The following is an 18,020-nucleotide window of genomic DNA, read 5'->3' on the forward strand; positions in this document are numbered from 1 at the left end:
TGTGGGGCCCGAACATAGAACCCCAAGATAAACAGTCACATTCTGTACAGACTGAGCCATCCAGGCACCCCAAATTTAGTTACTTTTCACAAAAACATGAAATTGTTTATTTTCAAAACATCATTTCGTTCTATTAATAACTCTTTATCTGGTGCTCCTAGCGCCAATTAATGGTTTAAGTGTTTTATGTATAACTTATTTAATTAACATAAGAATCCTATGGGGTAGGAGATATTAATATCCATATTTAATTCATTTAAACGTCATAATATCCCATAAGATAGATGTTATGATATTCTAATTTTACAGATGAGGAAACTAAAGCTAAATAAATAAATAAATAAGTAGCTTTCCTAAAGTCCAGCACGTAAGTGGTAGTGTTTGTTCTTGAAACTAGGGAGCTTGCTTGAGAGTCCATGACCTTAACCATTAACCATAATCAAAAATATACACTAAAATAATTTGTTCTTAGCTGAGTTGAAAAGCTCAATAAATTGCCATAAAAAGCATCCTGAAGATGGTTTCTCCGCCCATCCTCACTTCATGAGAACCAACTAATTTTCATTAAAATTAAATATCGTCAAACTAATTGATGAAATTAAAACTTTAATTTTCATTAAAATTAAATATTGTCAAACTAATTGATGCTATGAACAAGCTAAGGTCTATTCACATTATAAGTCCTCTCTGGTTAAAAAAAAAAAAAAAAAAAAGGAGCCAGAGAGAGGCATGGTACCCATACTGTTAAATTCAGATATTTTTCACTTCACTCTGCCTAAAAGGGTTTGCGTTGTTCTGCCCCTTGCTCAGTAAACTCACATTTACCTAAGAGTCAAAAATATAAATAAACTTTTACAAGCTGGAGTCAGGTGGTATGTCTGATGGTTTTATTTTTAATATTATCGGAAGGAAATCTTCAGCATGATGTTTTTTATTTCATCTGGAGAAAGGTCAGAATACTTATTGGAAAATCTGAAATAACAAGAAAAAAAATCTCTGGCAAATTTTAAGGTGACATTAAGGTGAATTATTTTTTTTCCAGGCTCTGACTCTTCAGTTAGGAGTTTACCATATCTAAGGAGAATATTCCCTATATAGTGGCACAGATATGGAGCCCACTGGGCTTCAGCCAGGTCCCTGTTCTGATGCTAATGGGGTCATGTGCAGATTTGATAATCTCCTGCCTGAGGTCACTCAAAATTTGATAACTTTTATCCTCATGCAAAAATAAATGATCTTTAACTTTTCAGTGAAAGTTTAAAAAGTTATCTCTGTAACATGAAATATTTGCTTTATTTTGTGACATTTTTACTAAAAGGAATGGCCAAAATTCCTCCACAATAATTAAGATTAGGAATCCCAGTTTTGATGGCATTCTGGGTATGTAATATATTTATGATAAGAGGTATTTTTGTAAAATGTAAATTGCTCTACAGAAGCATTTGACTATTTGAACCAATACGCATCATGTTTGCATAATGCTGTAGGTATTATTAGCTATTTTGATTAATCCCTTTACATACAACTATTTTGGGACAATGAATTTCAAATGCCTCTACGATAAAATAGAATCTGTCACTAGAAAAAATGATTTTTTTTTAAAGATTTTATTTATTTATTTGACAGAGAGATCACAAGTAGGCTGAGAGGCAGGCAGAGAGAGAGAAGGAGGAAGCAGGCTCCCTGCTGAGCAGAGCACCCGATGCGGGGCTCGATCCCAGAACCCTGGGATCATGACCTGAGCTGAAGGCAGAGGCTTTAACCCACTGAGCCACCCAGGCACCCCGAAAAAATGATTTTTTATTACAGTTTTTATTTGTTTATTAGAGAGAGAGAGAGCACAAGGAGGCAGACTGGCAGGCAGAGGAAGAGGGAGAAGCAGACTCCCCACTGAGCAGGGAGCCTGATGTAAGGCTCGATCCCAGAACCCTGGGATCATGACCTAAGCTGAAGGCAGACTCTTACCAACTGAACCACCCAAATGTCCCCAGAAAACAATGACTTTAAAGGCAAGACTTAGATTCTCACTTCCGCCTAGGTTCGGTAGCAGCTTTAGCCTTGGCACCTATAATGAACTCCTATCTATGAACAGTGTATGCTGGTCAGATAAATGCTCTGTTGCATAGCTCAAGCATTTTTGCACATAGGGTTTATGATAGTAACCAAACTTCAGTTGTAATAATTATGCCTTTCTTCACTAATGGAGGTTAATGTTTTATCTTTCAGCCTGTTTCAGAACAATTTATTTGGTGAAGGAATCACTATGTGCCTGTGCCAATGTCATTCTTTTAAATGAAGTGCCAGGAAACGAAGTGTAATTGCACGCATTTGGGGAACTGTCCGCATTTGGAAAAGAACTGGCTGGACCATTAGTGGCATTTTATTCAGAGTGGAAATATATTTTTTTTTATCCAAAGGACATAAGAAAGGAAAGATCTGATCAAGTGGCATATTTTCCAAATAATCTATCATTGAGGATTACTTTCCCCTTTTTAAGTCTAAGTAGTACACTTCCTTGAATATTGTACAAAATATAAACTAATTTATAATATAAAACATCAGAAATTCTAGCTTATAAACAATTTTGTTTCTGGATTTCTCCCTTTCTAAATAACAAAAGATCAGACTTACCATGGGACCAGGAGGCCCATCTTGGCCGGCAGCTCCAGGGAGACCTTGTTCTCCCTATAGAAAATAAACATAATTGATTTTTTTAATTAACAAAAGCATAGATTTATTTTTAATTTCAGTTTTGGAAATCCAAAAAGAGAGAAAGCAAAAACATCACTTATGCATCCCATCACATGCAGAACATCTACAAATGTTATAAGCAATTTTGAGTCTTTTTACTTTGTGTATGTCTATACAGATGTATGTATAGAAACTGTACATCTTTGAATTCTTAGGGTTCAGTTTCTATTCTGCCTTTCTGTGTTGGAATTTCACATTGCACTTATTAAATAAATGACATATTTAGGTATTTGAAAAGTATCTGGCTTTAATTCCTGCATAATATTTACTGAATTCCCATAAAACAGCCACACAATACCTTACGAAATGATGCTGACATGCACATTTTCATTTGTAATTTTTTGGGGGGGAAATAAAGTATTTCCAAAATGGCATCTTTTAGCAGAGATGCTCACCACTGGGCCAGGGATGCCCCGAAGACCCTCTGGACCAGGTTTTCCAGCAGGTCCCTGAGGGCCAACTGGGCCAGTTTTTCCGGGAGGACCTTCGGCACCTGCTTCTCCCTGTTAGAAAATGAAATGTGTGAACATGTTGATAATGAGAAAAGATTTTTTTATATTATTAAAAGTACTGAAATAGATGTTGTTCAATGTGTCCATAAGACGTTCAAACACATATTTTACCTTAGCACCTTTTTCACCTTGTCTTCCCTCTGCACCTGCAGCTCCGGGAGGACCCTATAAACAGAAAATCGCACTTAAAACTCATATTGCATGTAAAACTAACATAACTGAAGACTTATTCACAAATACTCCAGTTTAAACTGTAACAGAGTCTAATAAATTGTGGCTGTCTACAGCTATTTAGTTTAAAACACAAGGAGAAAAATCAAAACCCTTTTATATAAAAACTTGCAGTTAGAATATTAAATGATTAACAGATAATCACATCATATCAATGTAAAGAAACAGTAATTTTTTTAAGAAATACTGTTGGCTTAGTCACCCTTACTGTGTTAAATACTCAGGTATCATTTTTTTATATTGTATAATTTAGAATTAGTTGCATGTATTAGATTTCCCTTCCATCCTTAAATGTGTTTTAAGATTGGCTCCTTTCTCAATCTTAGAACATCCATATGTTATGTATTCTTATAGGATCTTGTTCAGACTAGGGAAGTGCACATTTAAAATCTTGACTGTCAGCAGAAATTTTATTTTCATTTTCCAGAACTATGCAATTCACATAAATGAGTGACATAAAAATACTTATCACCACTTTTTAAAATCTAGTATTAGAGCAAGAGCAGAAATAAATATCTTCATACTCCATATGTCATCCAACAGCTCAAGAGAATATTCTGGTGTTTGCCTGACTTCTGCATAGCTGCATAGATTGCTATGGAGAGATGCTAATTACTAATTTGTTTAAAGCTATTTGTAATATTACTCCTCGACTATATATGCATCTTTGTAAGAAAGCTGTCAAAGTTGGATAGTTCTTTTTTTGTTAGCTTTGTGACTTTTAACAATTTATTAGTATTCCTGAATTTCCATCCTTTCATCCATAAAATATTACCAATAAAAATCCTCTTGCTCGGGGCACCTGGGTGGCTCAGTGGGTTAAGCTGCTGCCTTCAACCCAGGTCATAATCCCAGGGTCCTGGGATCGAGTTCCGCATCAGGCTCTCTGCTCAGCGGGGAGCCTGCTTCCCCCGCCCCCTCTGCCTGCCTCTCTGTCTACTTGTGATTTCTGTCAAATAAATAAATAAAATCTTTTTTTAAAAAATCCTCTTGCTACAGAATTGTTGTTAAATTTAAATGAGATAACACATGTAAAAGTATTTTTCAAGCTTTCCGGTGTAGCGGTATCAAATAGAGATATGGAATCTGGTGCTTAAGAGCATAAAGCCTGGACCCAGACTGTCTGGCCTCAAATCCTGGCTCTGCCACTAATTAGTTCTGTGATCTTTAGAAAGTTATATACCATGTCAGAGGTTCAGTTTACTTCTCTGTAAAAGGCACAGAATAATAAGAACTATTTCCCAGAGTCATCATAAGAACTCAGAGAGCTGAGAAATGTAAATGGCGTATAACAGCACCTGGGACATAAAGACACACTGAGCAAACACTGGCTCTTGTTACTTTTGTTATTAAGATTATTAAATTTTTTTATAAAGTATTTCCTATATTTTTCACCATGTTGGCAACCTGAGACTCAGATCAAATAAAATAAAACAAATTACTTTTTCCATACATGCTGATTATAATACCTGAAAAATATAAATTCCATGTTTGAAACTACTTGTTTTTTTTTTAAACTACTTGTTTTAATTGGATAATTGTGAGTTGGCTAAAAAATAGATTTACCATGATCCTGTAATATAAAATCAGATTTTGACATCTGATATTCATATTTCCTTCTTACATTTACATAATCATCTGTGAAATACAAAGCATGATATTTCTAAATCTTATAATAAAATGAGAAAAGAATCATTTATAATACAAACATAACATTCAAGGTATCAAAGAAATCATCAATTTTTCAAGCTAAATACGAGATGTTATAATTATCATTATATCTCAATTTTGTTTCTATTAATTACATTGCCTCCTCACACCATTTCTTAGTAACTTCCAAATCAACAAAAGCCGGACACTTGGGTTAACAGCCCAGTAAGAACACAATACAATGCTTTTGACCTCTAGAACTACCCCCAATACATTTGCAATAATTTATTCTAAGACACATAAAATTTACAATTTTATTATAAAGTATTTCATGTCCACTAATCAACTGAATTTTTACCATTACTTAACAAGCATTAAGATTCAATCTAATTTTGAAATTTTCTGCACAAATTCAAACATACATACAGTCTGAAAGAGAAACTCTATGATCTCTAAGAAATTACATTTCATTTTCTCCCAGACTCTCTTGTTTTCTATCTGTTTACTTCAATTTTTGCAATGAATTGTACTCAAAATCAGCAACCGAGATTGAGGTTGGAGGTTGGGGAGAAGAGTGGAGATGGTGTTAATTGTTGAAAATAAGGTTAGGTAGAAGGATGACTTTCTCTTCTCCAGAAGCCATATTAATATGCTAATGGTGAGCACTTGCTAGCCTTTCAAACGGTCTTTTAAATCCACGTTTGAAATGAGTATCAGGCACTTCATCAAAATCAGAGTATTCTGTGAATTCATTTATCTTAGAAAGAATCAATGAACACAACATTGGTTATTATTTTCTCAATATCGTCACTGTAACGCCATACATGATCAGGCACATATTGTGCCTCAGTCCAAAGAAGAAATGTACAAATTCTGAAACAGTCTCTTGAGGCAGCAGTATTATGTTAACAATAATATATTCTTAAAACTTAAGTTCTTCTAGGGTTGCCTGGTTGGCTCAGTCATTAAGCATCTGCCTTGGGCTCAGGTCATGATCCCAGGGTCCTGGAATCCAGCCCCACATCGGGCTGTCTGCTCAGCAGGAAACTGCTTCTCCTTCTCCCACTCCCTCTGTTTGTGTTTCTTCTCTATCTGTGTCTCTCTCTTTCAAATAAATAAATTAAATTAAAAAAAAAAACCCTAAGTGCTTCTTTTTAATTTCATGTTATTTATGCAAGAGGATTTCTGCATGTAAGCAAGCATCAGCTTCAAATAACTCCTAGTGTTAAAATGTTGTCATAAATTATTTTAGTATGATATTTAAAATATTAGCATATGCAAACCTAAACAACCATAACGACTGCGATTTTGTAAATAGAAATTATTTTCCTTATTCTATGAAGGTTTTCCTTAAACTAGTGACATCCGGGTATGCAGTCTTCTCAAAGGATCGCATTTACACACATCAACATTATAGAAGATTTATAAATATCTAGATCTTTAAAAAAGCAAATCATCAGCTCTCTAAAAATGTAACAAAAATAGTGCTTTTACTGCAAGAGAGAAAAGAAAATCTGAGTCTGAAGAGCTTAGAGAATCTAAACACAAGTAAACTACAACACACACACAAAATTGCAATTCAAATAGTTTCTCCATCCCAAAAGAATTTCTTCCCTCTTTGAATGAATACCTGACATCTGTCATGGTGGAAATCCATATTAAATGGATTTTCTCTGTTCTTTATCTCATTTTTCCCATTTCCTTTTTTCTCTCTCTCTCTTTCTCTTTTTTTTTTTTTCCTAAGGATTTTATTTATTTGTCAGAGAGAGAGAGAGAACACAACCAGCAGAAGAGGCAGGCAGAGGCAGTCTCCCCTCTAAGCAAGGAGCCTGATTCGGGACTTGGATGCAGGAGTCGATCCTAGGATCATGACCTGAGCTGAAGAAAGATACAACTGACAGAGCCATCCAGACATCCCTGTTTCTTATATTTTTTTCCAGATGGCACAGATTCTTTGTTAAAAAAGACATGGATAAAAACAGATAAACACACTTTTTCTAGAATAGAAAAAAATTAATAATGCGTAAAGACAAATTCTCATCTTAGTCATTTATTTCTCATATATTTACATAAACAGATGGTCAAAGACTTAATCTAGCAAACTACTGGCTGTAATTTCATAAACTAATGACTGTTCTTATTGGAAAATGCCTCCTAGAACATGAGACAATAAAACAGACTCCAGTTAATTTTCTACCAGTAAACACTGTTACACGGAATTTTTTCACCATGAGAAATATACTTTATATAAAATACATAGCTTAAGCCTCTCCCCACTAGTCACATTTTATAATATTAATCTATAATTTATCTATTCTTCCATTCATGTAAAGAATATTTAAATTGTCTTTATGTGACAGAAATGTGCTGTGTGTGGATAATACACAAAAAACAAAAACAGAAAAACCCCTGCGAAATCCTAAGGAGTTCATGAAGTTTAGTTATGAAGATAGACATCAAAATTAACAAAGACAGTACATTACAAAATATGCTAAAATGAAGTAGGTGTATAAAGTAGGCATAATGTTCTAGTTTGACAGTAGGGAAGGCTTTCCTAAGAATCTAATCTTTGATTTGAATCTTTGTGTGGGTAAATATGGGACGGATGTTTCCTTCTAACACTTTATCTTTTGACCATCCACATTCATGCATAAAAGCATAGGGGTGGAAAGAATATATAATAAGAATATATGCACATATATAATAAGAATATATATACATTATACAGGGTGTGTGTGTGTGTATACACAAATATATATATATATATATATATATTTCTCTGTATTTCTACCAATTAATAATTCAATTATTTTAATTTTTTATTGTGAACTTTCCTATGGCAATATGAGCTAGAGTCTTTAAAATTCCATTTAAGGGGCGCCTGGGTGGCTCAGTGGGTTAAAGCCTCTGCCTTCGACTCAGGTCATGATCCCAGGGTCCTGGGATCAAGCCCCGCATCAGGCTCTCTGCTCAGCAGGGAGTCTGCTTTCCCCCCACCGGCCTGCCTCTCTGCCTGCTTGTCATTCTCTGTCTGTCAAATAAATAAATAAAATCTTTAAAAAAAATAAAATTCCATTTAACAGGTAAATTTTGTGCATTTTATAATGTTTCAATTATTTTAGTGACTTCTTGGAGTTTTTTCAATAAAAGAGCATGGAACTAGCTCTTGGTTTCAAATAGCTATAATGATAGCTTGAGATTAAAATTCCATGGTTTATTGACATAAACTGTACAATCTTCCAGTGCCTTAAGGAAATGTACATTTATTCTCCCGTATTACAAATACATGACAGAATGTACATGTACTACAAATGACAACTTAATTTTCCTACTTGTTCAATAACAGTTAGAATCTTGTTTCTCAGTATCACTGCCACTTGCAACACTCTGATCAATATTCTATTAGGAAGGTTTATTATCATTTACTCATCCATCTAGAAAGTTTTAATGGCATTCAGACTGCAGGCAAAAATAGGCAAGAGATCTCAAAAATCATGTTACATTTTGTAATTACTTTCTAAGAATAACAGCCCAATGGTTGTTTTGTAATACATTTTTTTTCTACCAAGATCATGCTTTGGGGCTGCCAATGACAACAATAAAAGCAAAACAAAATAATAAGAATCTTATCTAGGATGTTGTTAGAATATAAGAAGGGGGAAGGAGGAAGGCAAAAAAATCACTTGGTCAGTGAAGAGAAAATCATACTCAGAAAAGGTGTTTAATATAGACTAAATTCATTTCTGGCAAAGACAAATGTTTGTAAATATTGACTCAAATTCATATCGCCCAGGGACAAAATTAAAATCTGTTAGTACAATATGTAAATGAGGATGTGTAGTATGAAAATCCTCCTAAAACAAACCTACCATTAGAAAACAACAGTGAGGGGCGCCTGGGTGGCTCAGTGGGTTAAGCCACTGCCTTCAGCTCAGGTCATGATCTCAGGGTCCTGAAATCGAGTCCCGAATCGGGCTCTCTGCTCAGCAGGGAGCCTGCTTCCCTCTCTCTCTCTCTGCCTGCCTCTCTGTCTACTTGTGATCTCTGTCTGTCAAATAAACAAATAAAATCTTAAAAAAAAAAAAGAAAACAACAGTGATCCCTGGTCTCTGTGCCCTTGCATTAATTACTGAAAGGGGGATGAACCTAAGAAATCTATTTTGTTTGCAGAGAGGTCAGAAAATAGACTAAAGGTGATGCAGGGGACAATGTATGTTGATATAAATGCTGGGAGAAGCAGGTCAATAGACATAGTTTTATTATGAAAATAGTACAGTCATAAGAAAAAGACAGTTCAAGTGAATCTCCTAGGATCTACTGGAGGCAGTATTTTTTTTTTCAAGATTTTATTTATTCATTTGACAGAGAGAGATTACAAGTAGGCAGAGAGGCAGGTAGAGAGAGAAGAAGGAGGAAGCAGGCTCCCTGCTTAGCAGAGAGCCCGACGTGGGACTCGATCCCAGGACCCCGAGATCATGACCGGAGCCAAAGGCAGCGGCTTAACCCACTGAGCCACCCAGCCGCCCTGGAGGCAGTATTTTTTAAAAAATCTCTTTATTTCCATTTTCCTGTCATCTTTTGTTAAAATCCGGCCATGTTCCCAAATCAGAGAAGCTTGATAAGGTAAAGCAAGCTAACAGGACTTGCGGACTGATTCCTGAGCTCTCTCTAATGATATCTGCATTCAGGTTTTTACCATGTTTTTAGCTAGTATTAGGCTTTGGCATTCCATCTCCCTCTACTGCCCCAAGAGTTGAAGTTCAGGGTTCCATCCATCTTTTGTAACAGCCTCCGTTTGTACAGAGGGGAGACCTTAGCAAAGAGAAGTAGGAAACTACTTCTTATTGTGACAGATTAAATCTGTTGAAGTGTATTCTATTTTAATAAGAATTTTGACAATTGTAAAAAATTACCCTGTTCTCCATGACTTACATCTTTCAGCATCATTGTAATGTGCTGCCTACAGCTTAAGAATACTATGTAAGTTTATATACACAGTAGATAATGAGTGGATGTTTCAAATAAAGAATTTTAAAAACTTACTCTTTTTCCAGGAGGACCTGGTGGGCCAGCCTCACCAGATGGGCCAGGAGGACCCTACAAAATGTGAAAAATACTTTTTAAGCAATTAAGCATCATTTTAGGGCTCACAACATTTTTCTACATTTGGACTGAAACCAAACTTCTTTCTTCATCTCCCTACATCTACCTTCCCTGGTACCTAGGCTTTCTCTAGATATCTATTATTAGAGCTAGTAAATTCAGATGGAAAACCTTTCTACAGCTGGAAGAAAGTGAATCAAACTCCTTCTTCAAATTGTTCCTTTAAAAAGTGCTAACTTCTATCTGACAAACATTCAGTAGACATACTAATGAAGAGAATCGTATGATTAATAACTTTACTCATATTACATACATTTATGAAACCATAAAGCTGTTACCTCTCAATTTCTTCTTGTACAGAACTAGCATTTCTATGCCAAGGAGTACTCCGCACATTGGAATAGGTAAGTCCTATCTACACAGAATAAGCCTACAAATATCCAGTGGAGACGGCTCTAGAGACACAGTTGTGTTAGGGGTGAGATTTGTTTGGTTCTTACTTAACTTAGTGCCTTCCTTTACCTCTCTCTAAATTACCATAAGTGGCCAAAGCCTCTACTGAGTCATTCTCAAATTAAAAAAAAAAAAAATAGTAATAGTCCAATACAATGCTGAATTCATTTAGATTGGTAATTGCAATACAATCATGCTAAGGATAAGCTGATAACATAGCTGTCTTCATTTCAGGCTTATTTGTGTTTTTAAAATAACTTTTTATTTAATACAAATAGATAGCTATATTTGACATTGTATGACAAAATCATTGCTATGATATTACCACATTTTTTATTATGAAGGATACTTACATTTTTAAAATCACATCAAGTAAGAAACTCTATTTAAGTTTGACTTTGAACTGAAATTCACATATAATTGATAATCCTTTTGGAAAAATGTATACCCACATAGCTATGTTTTTGAAAGGCTGATTGTTTTTTTAAAATGTCTTGAGACTATGTAAAGATCTAATAAAAACAGTGTGCTTACTTACCGGCTGACCAGGATCTCCATCTTCACCCTTGTCACCACCAACGCCATCTTGACCCTATCATAGGCAATAGAAAGTGATCCCAGATATTTCTCACTGTGAGTTCACTTTTATTAAAACAAAAGGTATGATATATTCTCTGACTCCTTGAGATAAATTATTACGAAATGGACAAATAGAAGTATTGCTAAAATCTTTCAGTTATATTTTAAGGATTGTGGTATCTCTCACTCTTTCGATAAAGATTTGTGAAACTGCCACCACATTAAGTTTAAAATACATTATGCTGTTAATATAAGAAAAGAAAGAGGATGTAATTAGCATACAAGGCCAGTGCATCCTTGCACCATGAACAAATACGGCACACTTTGAGATAGGATTTACAGCATAGGAGAAACTGAAATAATAGCAATGCTGCTATTCAGATAGTTTGTACAACCCAGCAAAGTGAGGAAAACTAACCCAAATGAAGAAAATAATCATGCAACAGAGGTCTAATTGCCTTCAGCTATAAGGATTTAATTGTTGTAGCTGTGACTGTAGTTTACATTTTGTTTTCTTTTCTGTTTTTGGGGGATCTACTGAAGGAATCAAGAACTTTCTTTAATTATTAATAATAGAGACACTGAAACCACCATATCAAAATAATTCCTTTCTTTTCCCATAATACTTACTGCAGGGCCAGGTTCCCCAGGAGGACCAGGATCTCCAGGAAAACCAACAGGACCCTAGTACGATGTTTTTAAAAGAAAGAAGATAAATAAAAATATTTTTTAAAAAGTCATGATATTCTGATGTTTAAGAGCTAAGTCATGGCAAAACCATATGCAAATATTTCCCTTCTTCCACTAGAAAAATCTTTAAAAATAAAATTGATGGACAATGCTAATGGATATATGAAATGACGAAGAGTCAGCTTCACCAGATATGGGCCAGAGTTTCATGATTTCTAACCTTTCTATAAAAGCTCCTACATGACTTTGACATAGATGCCACTGTAAGGGGGACCAAGCTCACTTACCGGGTTACCCTTTGGGCCATCGTCACCTGGTGGTCCCTTAGCACCAGGAGGTCCGGCAGCACCAGGTGGGCCAGCTTCTCCTTTCTCTCCTCTTTCTCCTTTGGGGCCCTACAACCAAGTTAGAAAAAGAATAATTATCTTATAAGCTTTAAATCAGAATTTCTTAGCCTCAGCATATTGGAGCAGGCAGCAGAGGAGGGGCCGTCCTGTGCTTTGCAAGACGTTCAACTGGTCTCCACTAATTTGATCCCAGGGAGTGACATCAACAGTGACATTCCACCATCTGTGATGTCCAAGAATATCTCCAGACATTGCCAAATGTGTCCAGGGACCAAATTCACTCCAGGTTTGAACCAATCTACATTAGAATGAATACTATTCTAATACAATTCATCCATGTTTCTTTGATGTAGCACAGTTTGTTTCTTTTGTGAAAGGGCCCACCAAAAAAGGGCCACCAAAAACTATAAACAGCTTATAGTTTTTATGTTCTAACTTATGTCTAACAAATGTCATATTTTTTTCAATTTCCATGTAAGTCAAAAAATGCAATTTTTTTGTTTATTAAACAAAAAGGTTCTGCATTTGTGATTATTTTTAATGGAAAGGGAAAAGCAAATAACTGAATTACAGCTAGGAGTTAAGTTACATGTTTAATATGTTAACACCCTACATTGATAATAAGCTAGCACTTACGCCTGTGCCTGCTTCCCCAGGAGGCCCTGGGTTCCCTGCTTCTCCAGGTTCACCCTATAAAGAGAAAAGCAAATGAACTTCAAAACATAAAAATGACAAACACAACAACAACACAGAAATGATAATTTCACATTGTAAAACTGCCTTCTATTATAACCATGACATTTTAAACTAGACCTTATACTGGTTAAAAGGCAGTAGAATACTCTATTAAAAGGAAGGAGTGTATCTTATTACTGACCTCAGTATTTCAGTGAGGAGGCACAACTGGGTAGACTGAAAGCTACAATTCTCATCAGTTTGTCAAAAGAGCATTAACCTCAAGTTACCACCAAGCCATACAAAACAGAGACCTGCATGTTTCCTAACAAATTTTGTATTTGTGTTGTATCAGTATTCATATTACAACTTAGTTTGATTAACGAACTTTCATTTCTTATTAAAATATTAGCTCATTTTACCTTTATAATAACAATTAAGCAAATCATGTGGTAGTATTTTGATAATCCTATAAAATTTATTTAGTAGAAATCTAAGAACATAGAAAAATACTGTATTGTAAGATAGATAAAGATACTTAGATACTAATTAAAATTACTCCTTTTGAGGATATGTGTATTATAAATTCATTAGCTTCTTTGTTCTCCCTGTATAACTCTAGATGGCTATTTTCTAGTTCAGCAGACAATAAATAAACCTCCTAGACTAGTAGGTTTTAGTTATGGAAGTCTGTTACTAATGTAACAGACTTGACTTTACTGAGAAAAGCATAGTATTTTCTCAAGTACTCATCTAAGTGAAATAATACAGTATATTCATGTGCCATGTTTCTACACAAAATCAGTGGAACTAGAATTCTGAAGTGGAAATTGTTTTAAATTTTTAAAAAAATGGCAGGTCTGAATTCCCTTTAATTTTTAACTCTATTATTCCCAATAATACTGCTTTAAACCCATCTCTCATTAATTGGTTTGAAGTGCATTATATTAAATATAAACATAACTCCAGGGGGTAGGTTATTCAGTGTACCTAATTTCTGATTCTTTGAGAATATGCACATATTTTAACTTCTTGAATTATCTGCATAATGATGGAAGATATCAAGTATTTTGTAGGAATTTATTAGTAGTAGTATTGTGTATAAATTATTTTCTCTCAAGATGAGAAGCAAATACTACCTGTTATTTTAGATAAACCTTACAAATAAAATATTACCTTTACATTATTTACAAAGTAACAAATCGACCATCTATCTAGATTGATGGAATAATATATAATATTTTTATGACCTATTATTCATATCTCTGAAATTAGACTAAAGCAGTTTGCCACTCAAATCAACTATAAAATGTCCAATTTAAATGTTTTTATTTAAATATACACAATATACTTCATGATCTCACTTATATGTGGAATTTAAAATAGCCAAACTCATGTAATATGAGAATGCTGGTCACCAGGGGCTGAAGTGTGGGGGACATGGGGAAATGTTCTTCTTAGTTTACACAGTTTCAGAGACAAAAGATTAATAAGATCTGAAGATCTCATATACAACAATGTGAATGTAGTTAACAATATTGTATTCTCTTAAGACTCAAAGTTAGCCAGGTGTTACCAGATAGCCTTTAAACAAATGAAAATAATATGGAAGAAGAGTTTCCCAAACTCCAAACCTCTGGCATCCATGTTTACCTTCAAGAATAACACAAGATGAAACCACAGCAGTAACTGAAGTACTTATACTTGTTCCTACTGAACCCGAAAGCTTTAGGAAGCCATAAGAGAAGCTGGAAAGGCTTTCAAACTTAGAATTTATTTATTAAGAATTATTTCAGAATTTTCTAGGTGGACAAAACTAAAACTAAAGACTAGTTCTCACAACTATCTAGTCAACATTACAGCCAAAGGGGGATGACGCCAAGGGTAGAGGAAAGTTGAGAGTCTGTCTTCATGTGTCTCCTACAGTTTTGCCATCAGAGACCCGTTATCTCTACTGCTATTTTTCCTATGACAACTGTACTCAATGAAAAATGTTCTTTAAATTCCACCCCAACTCACTTGCACGTTTTCACCACAAAACATTAAATTTAAAAATATAAACAAAGAGTCAGTAAAAAATACTTGACTTTATGCAGTAAGAATTCGATAATTTTTAAATGCTTCTAATTTAGTAAGGAAGAAACTCTTTACATGGTTGACCATATAGAATTAATTATAATAAAAATGGCAGCATGTGTTCAGCAGATATATACATCAAAATACTATATTCTAATCCTCTCACATTTCTTTTTTCTGAGGGTTAAATCGTCTACTTAAATTAAATGCAATATATGATATGTCAACAATCTTTCAGACTAAACAATAGAATCATTCTTATATCATTTAATTAATAACTAAAAAACCTATATTTTTTCACTATATAATATTTTATGGTATGAAATTTAATTCTTATTCCTCAAAACTGGCAAATAACTTATTTTTTTTAAATAAAGCAAATACCAATGTTAATTTTCTTAAAAATTCTATTAAGAAATGAGCATGAAGGCATAAATAAGAATTCAGAGAATCATTTTGACATTTTCACACACACAAAAAAGATGTTTTAAGTGAAATCACTTTCATGAGAAAACAAAGCTACTCTGAGCCCAGATATTATGGCACATGGCAAGTATTTTGAAAAGTGCCAAAGATGGGTCATATTATTAGCAATGAAAATGTAACTCCAAATATGACAAAATGAAAGATTAATTCTTTTGTAATTTGAAGGATTCCTTTTTCCTGTTTAAGTCAGTTACATCAACCAATCTCTTTTTTTCAGGAATGAGTGTTATTAGAGACACTTAGTCTAGTCAGACATACATGGGAATAGATCCTGACTTAGTTTCTAATGACAAAACTTTGATGAAATTATTTAAATTCTTTAAACTTCAGTTGTTTCAGCTTAAAAATGTGGATAATAATACCATCATCAGAGGTGACTGTGTTGATTAAAGGAAATAACCTATGTCCACTAATCACAATACATAGCAATAAAAAACACAGTATCTCAAAATCATATTACCACTAATTATTTAACTACTAAAATAGATGGGCTGCAATTCATATAACTATATGTAAAATACTTAGAAAGACAGAACTGTTAGAAGCACTTAAAGTATCAGTCAATATCATCAAAGTCCTCAATTCTTGATGTGTCAAACTGGTACATCACTACATTCCTCACCTCTTTTTGAAGATTTAAATTATTTATTTATTTATTTATTTGAGAGAGGGATAGAGAGAGTGGAAACAAGCAGTGTGGAGGGACAGAGTGGGGGAGAGTGAGAGCTTGAGAGAGGCAGACGCCCTGCTGAGCAGAACCCCCCCCCTCCCCAAACCGATTGAACAGAGCTGGATCCAGACCCCGAGATCATGATCTGAGCTAAGGGCAGATGCTTAACCTACTGAGCCACCCAGGTACCCCCATTCTTCACCTTTTCTCCAACACCACCAACTGAACCAATGGATCCTGGGGGTCCTTGTGGTCCCTGCAATGTAGGAAAAGGAGTATACAGTTATCCTTATTCTTATAATAAAAATAACAAATTCATAAATATATATCTAGTAGTTCTCAAAGAAGGAGGAATATAGGCAAGAATATTCCAAGTCAGTTGAAGGATGGGCCAAAATGATGCCTTTTATTGGGCTGCCAGATTTACTGGACAGCAAATAATTTAAGTATATTAAATTGATTTTCAAATTCACCAGAACTTTGAAGATATGACAGAAGATTTTCCAACTCTAGTCATGCTGGTTGATACTCGGAACATAATTTCAATCTCTTTGTCCATCAAATAGGCCAGAATAAAGGATAATTTTATAGATTTTTGGAGTACATCAAAGTATGACTCTGGTTAAGAATTATGGAATCCTTGCAAAAACAGTATGAACCATCTCTTAGCCTTTATATTAATTAAGGGGAATTAAAACCCAAAAACTCTTAGTACATCTGCTCCTAGTCGATTTTACCCAGTTCCGGCCTGACCAAATTAAAAGCAGGCATAACAGAAAAGCAACCAAAAACAAGAATAAAATACTTTTTCATTGTGAAAAGGTGAAATCAGAAGAGAGAGATCAAATTTTATACATCTGTTAATGGTAACAGTAAGATAAATATGACATTGCATTTCAAATTCTGTAATATTGGAACAGTGGGTCAATTACTAAGCATGGAGGAGACTGTCTTTGTGTAATTGAGAGGAAACATTTTACACGGTAAAAGGTGCACATATTATCATGCACATAATTCTCTAACATATCAAATGTGAACTTTGAACTTCTATAATATTTGTGGTGACTAGTTCCCTATAAAACCTGTTTATTTCCCTGTGAAATGAAATGTAATGAGTAGATTATTTTTGAGCTCTTGTCCATTTACACATTTAACAATAGTGCAATCATACCCATTGTGTTTTAGATACCATCTGCCATTACATGATACTGACACTTAAATAACTTCACAATGATTAACATATATTTCACAGTTCTTACATCAGCTCCATTGGGACCTTGAGGGCCTCTTGGGCCTGGAGGACCAGGTGGACCCTGTAAGAGATGAATATTAAGGTGTATGAGGCCCAAACACAACTGCATTTCTGGTATTTTCATTTTGAGATCAAGAAAACTAAAAGAAGTTTCGTGCTATAAAATCATAATCAGTGATTTGATTTTGGATACAACATCATGTTAGCAAATGATTCTCTATATATAGCTATGGAGAAATTAGGACTGCAGGCAAACAATTTTATTAAAAATTAGAAAATTAGGCTATTACTACTGTCTAGTACAATGAGTTCATAATACAACAGAAATATGTTATACTAGAATATGCAAGAATGTTAAATTAAAAAAGGAACACAAAGTTGCAATAAGAAATGGTGCTTGAGTAGATTTAGAATTTATTAATTTTATAAAAGTATTTTTTATCTGTATATTCTTTTTGTGTGTGTGTCAACTTTTATGTTCTACATGATAGAATTGAAATAAGATTAACTATTTAGTTGTCTTCCTAAAACAAATGTTCTTCTCC

The 18,020-nt window shown here is 34.3% G+C and overlaps 1 protein-coding gene across 2 annotated transcripts in view; it reads right to left on the reverse strand.

The window, feature by feature from the left end:
- The window catches only part of COL11A1 (collagen type XI alpha 1 chain), a 201,271-nt gene that overhangs the window by 19,216 nt on the left and 164,035 nt on the right, over positions 1-18,020 (reverse strand). For both annotated transcript variants that reach the window (XM_044238784.1, XM_044238783.1), the window contains exons 48-57: positions 17,483-17,536; positions 16,426-16,479; positions 12,953-13,006; positions 12,257-12,364; positions 11,910-11,963; positions 11,239-11,292; positions 10,188-10,241; positions 3,375-3,428; positions 3,147-3,254; positions 2,632-2,685 (exon numbers count right to left, since the gene is read on the reverse strand). In XM_044238784.1, the coding sequence (XP_044094719.1) occupies positions 2,632-2,685; positions 3,147-3,254; positions 3,375-3,428; positions 10,188-10,241; positions 11,239-11,292; positions 11,910-11,963; positions 12,257-12,364; positions 12,953-13,006; positions 16,426-16,479; positions 17,483-17,536 (648 nt within the window). The remainder of the gene's footprint in view (positions 1-2,631; positions 2,686-3,146; positions 3,255-3,374; positions 3,429-10,187; positions 10,242-11,238; positions 11,293-11,909; positions 11,964-12,256; positions 12,365-12,952; positions 13,007-16,425; positions 16,480-17,482; positions 17,537-18,020) is intronic.

Source organism: Neovison vison, chromosome 2 (assembly GCF_020171115.1).
Source record: "Neovison vison isolate M4711 chromosome 2, ASM_NN_V1, whole genome shotgun sequence".
NCBI classification, from domain to species: domain Eukaryota; kingdom Metazoa; phylum Chordata; class Mammalia; order Carnivora; family Mustelidae; genus Neogale; species Neogale vison.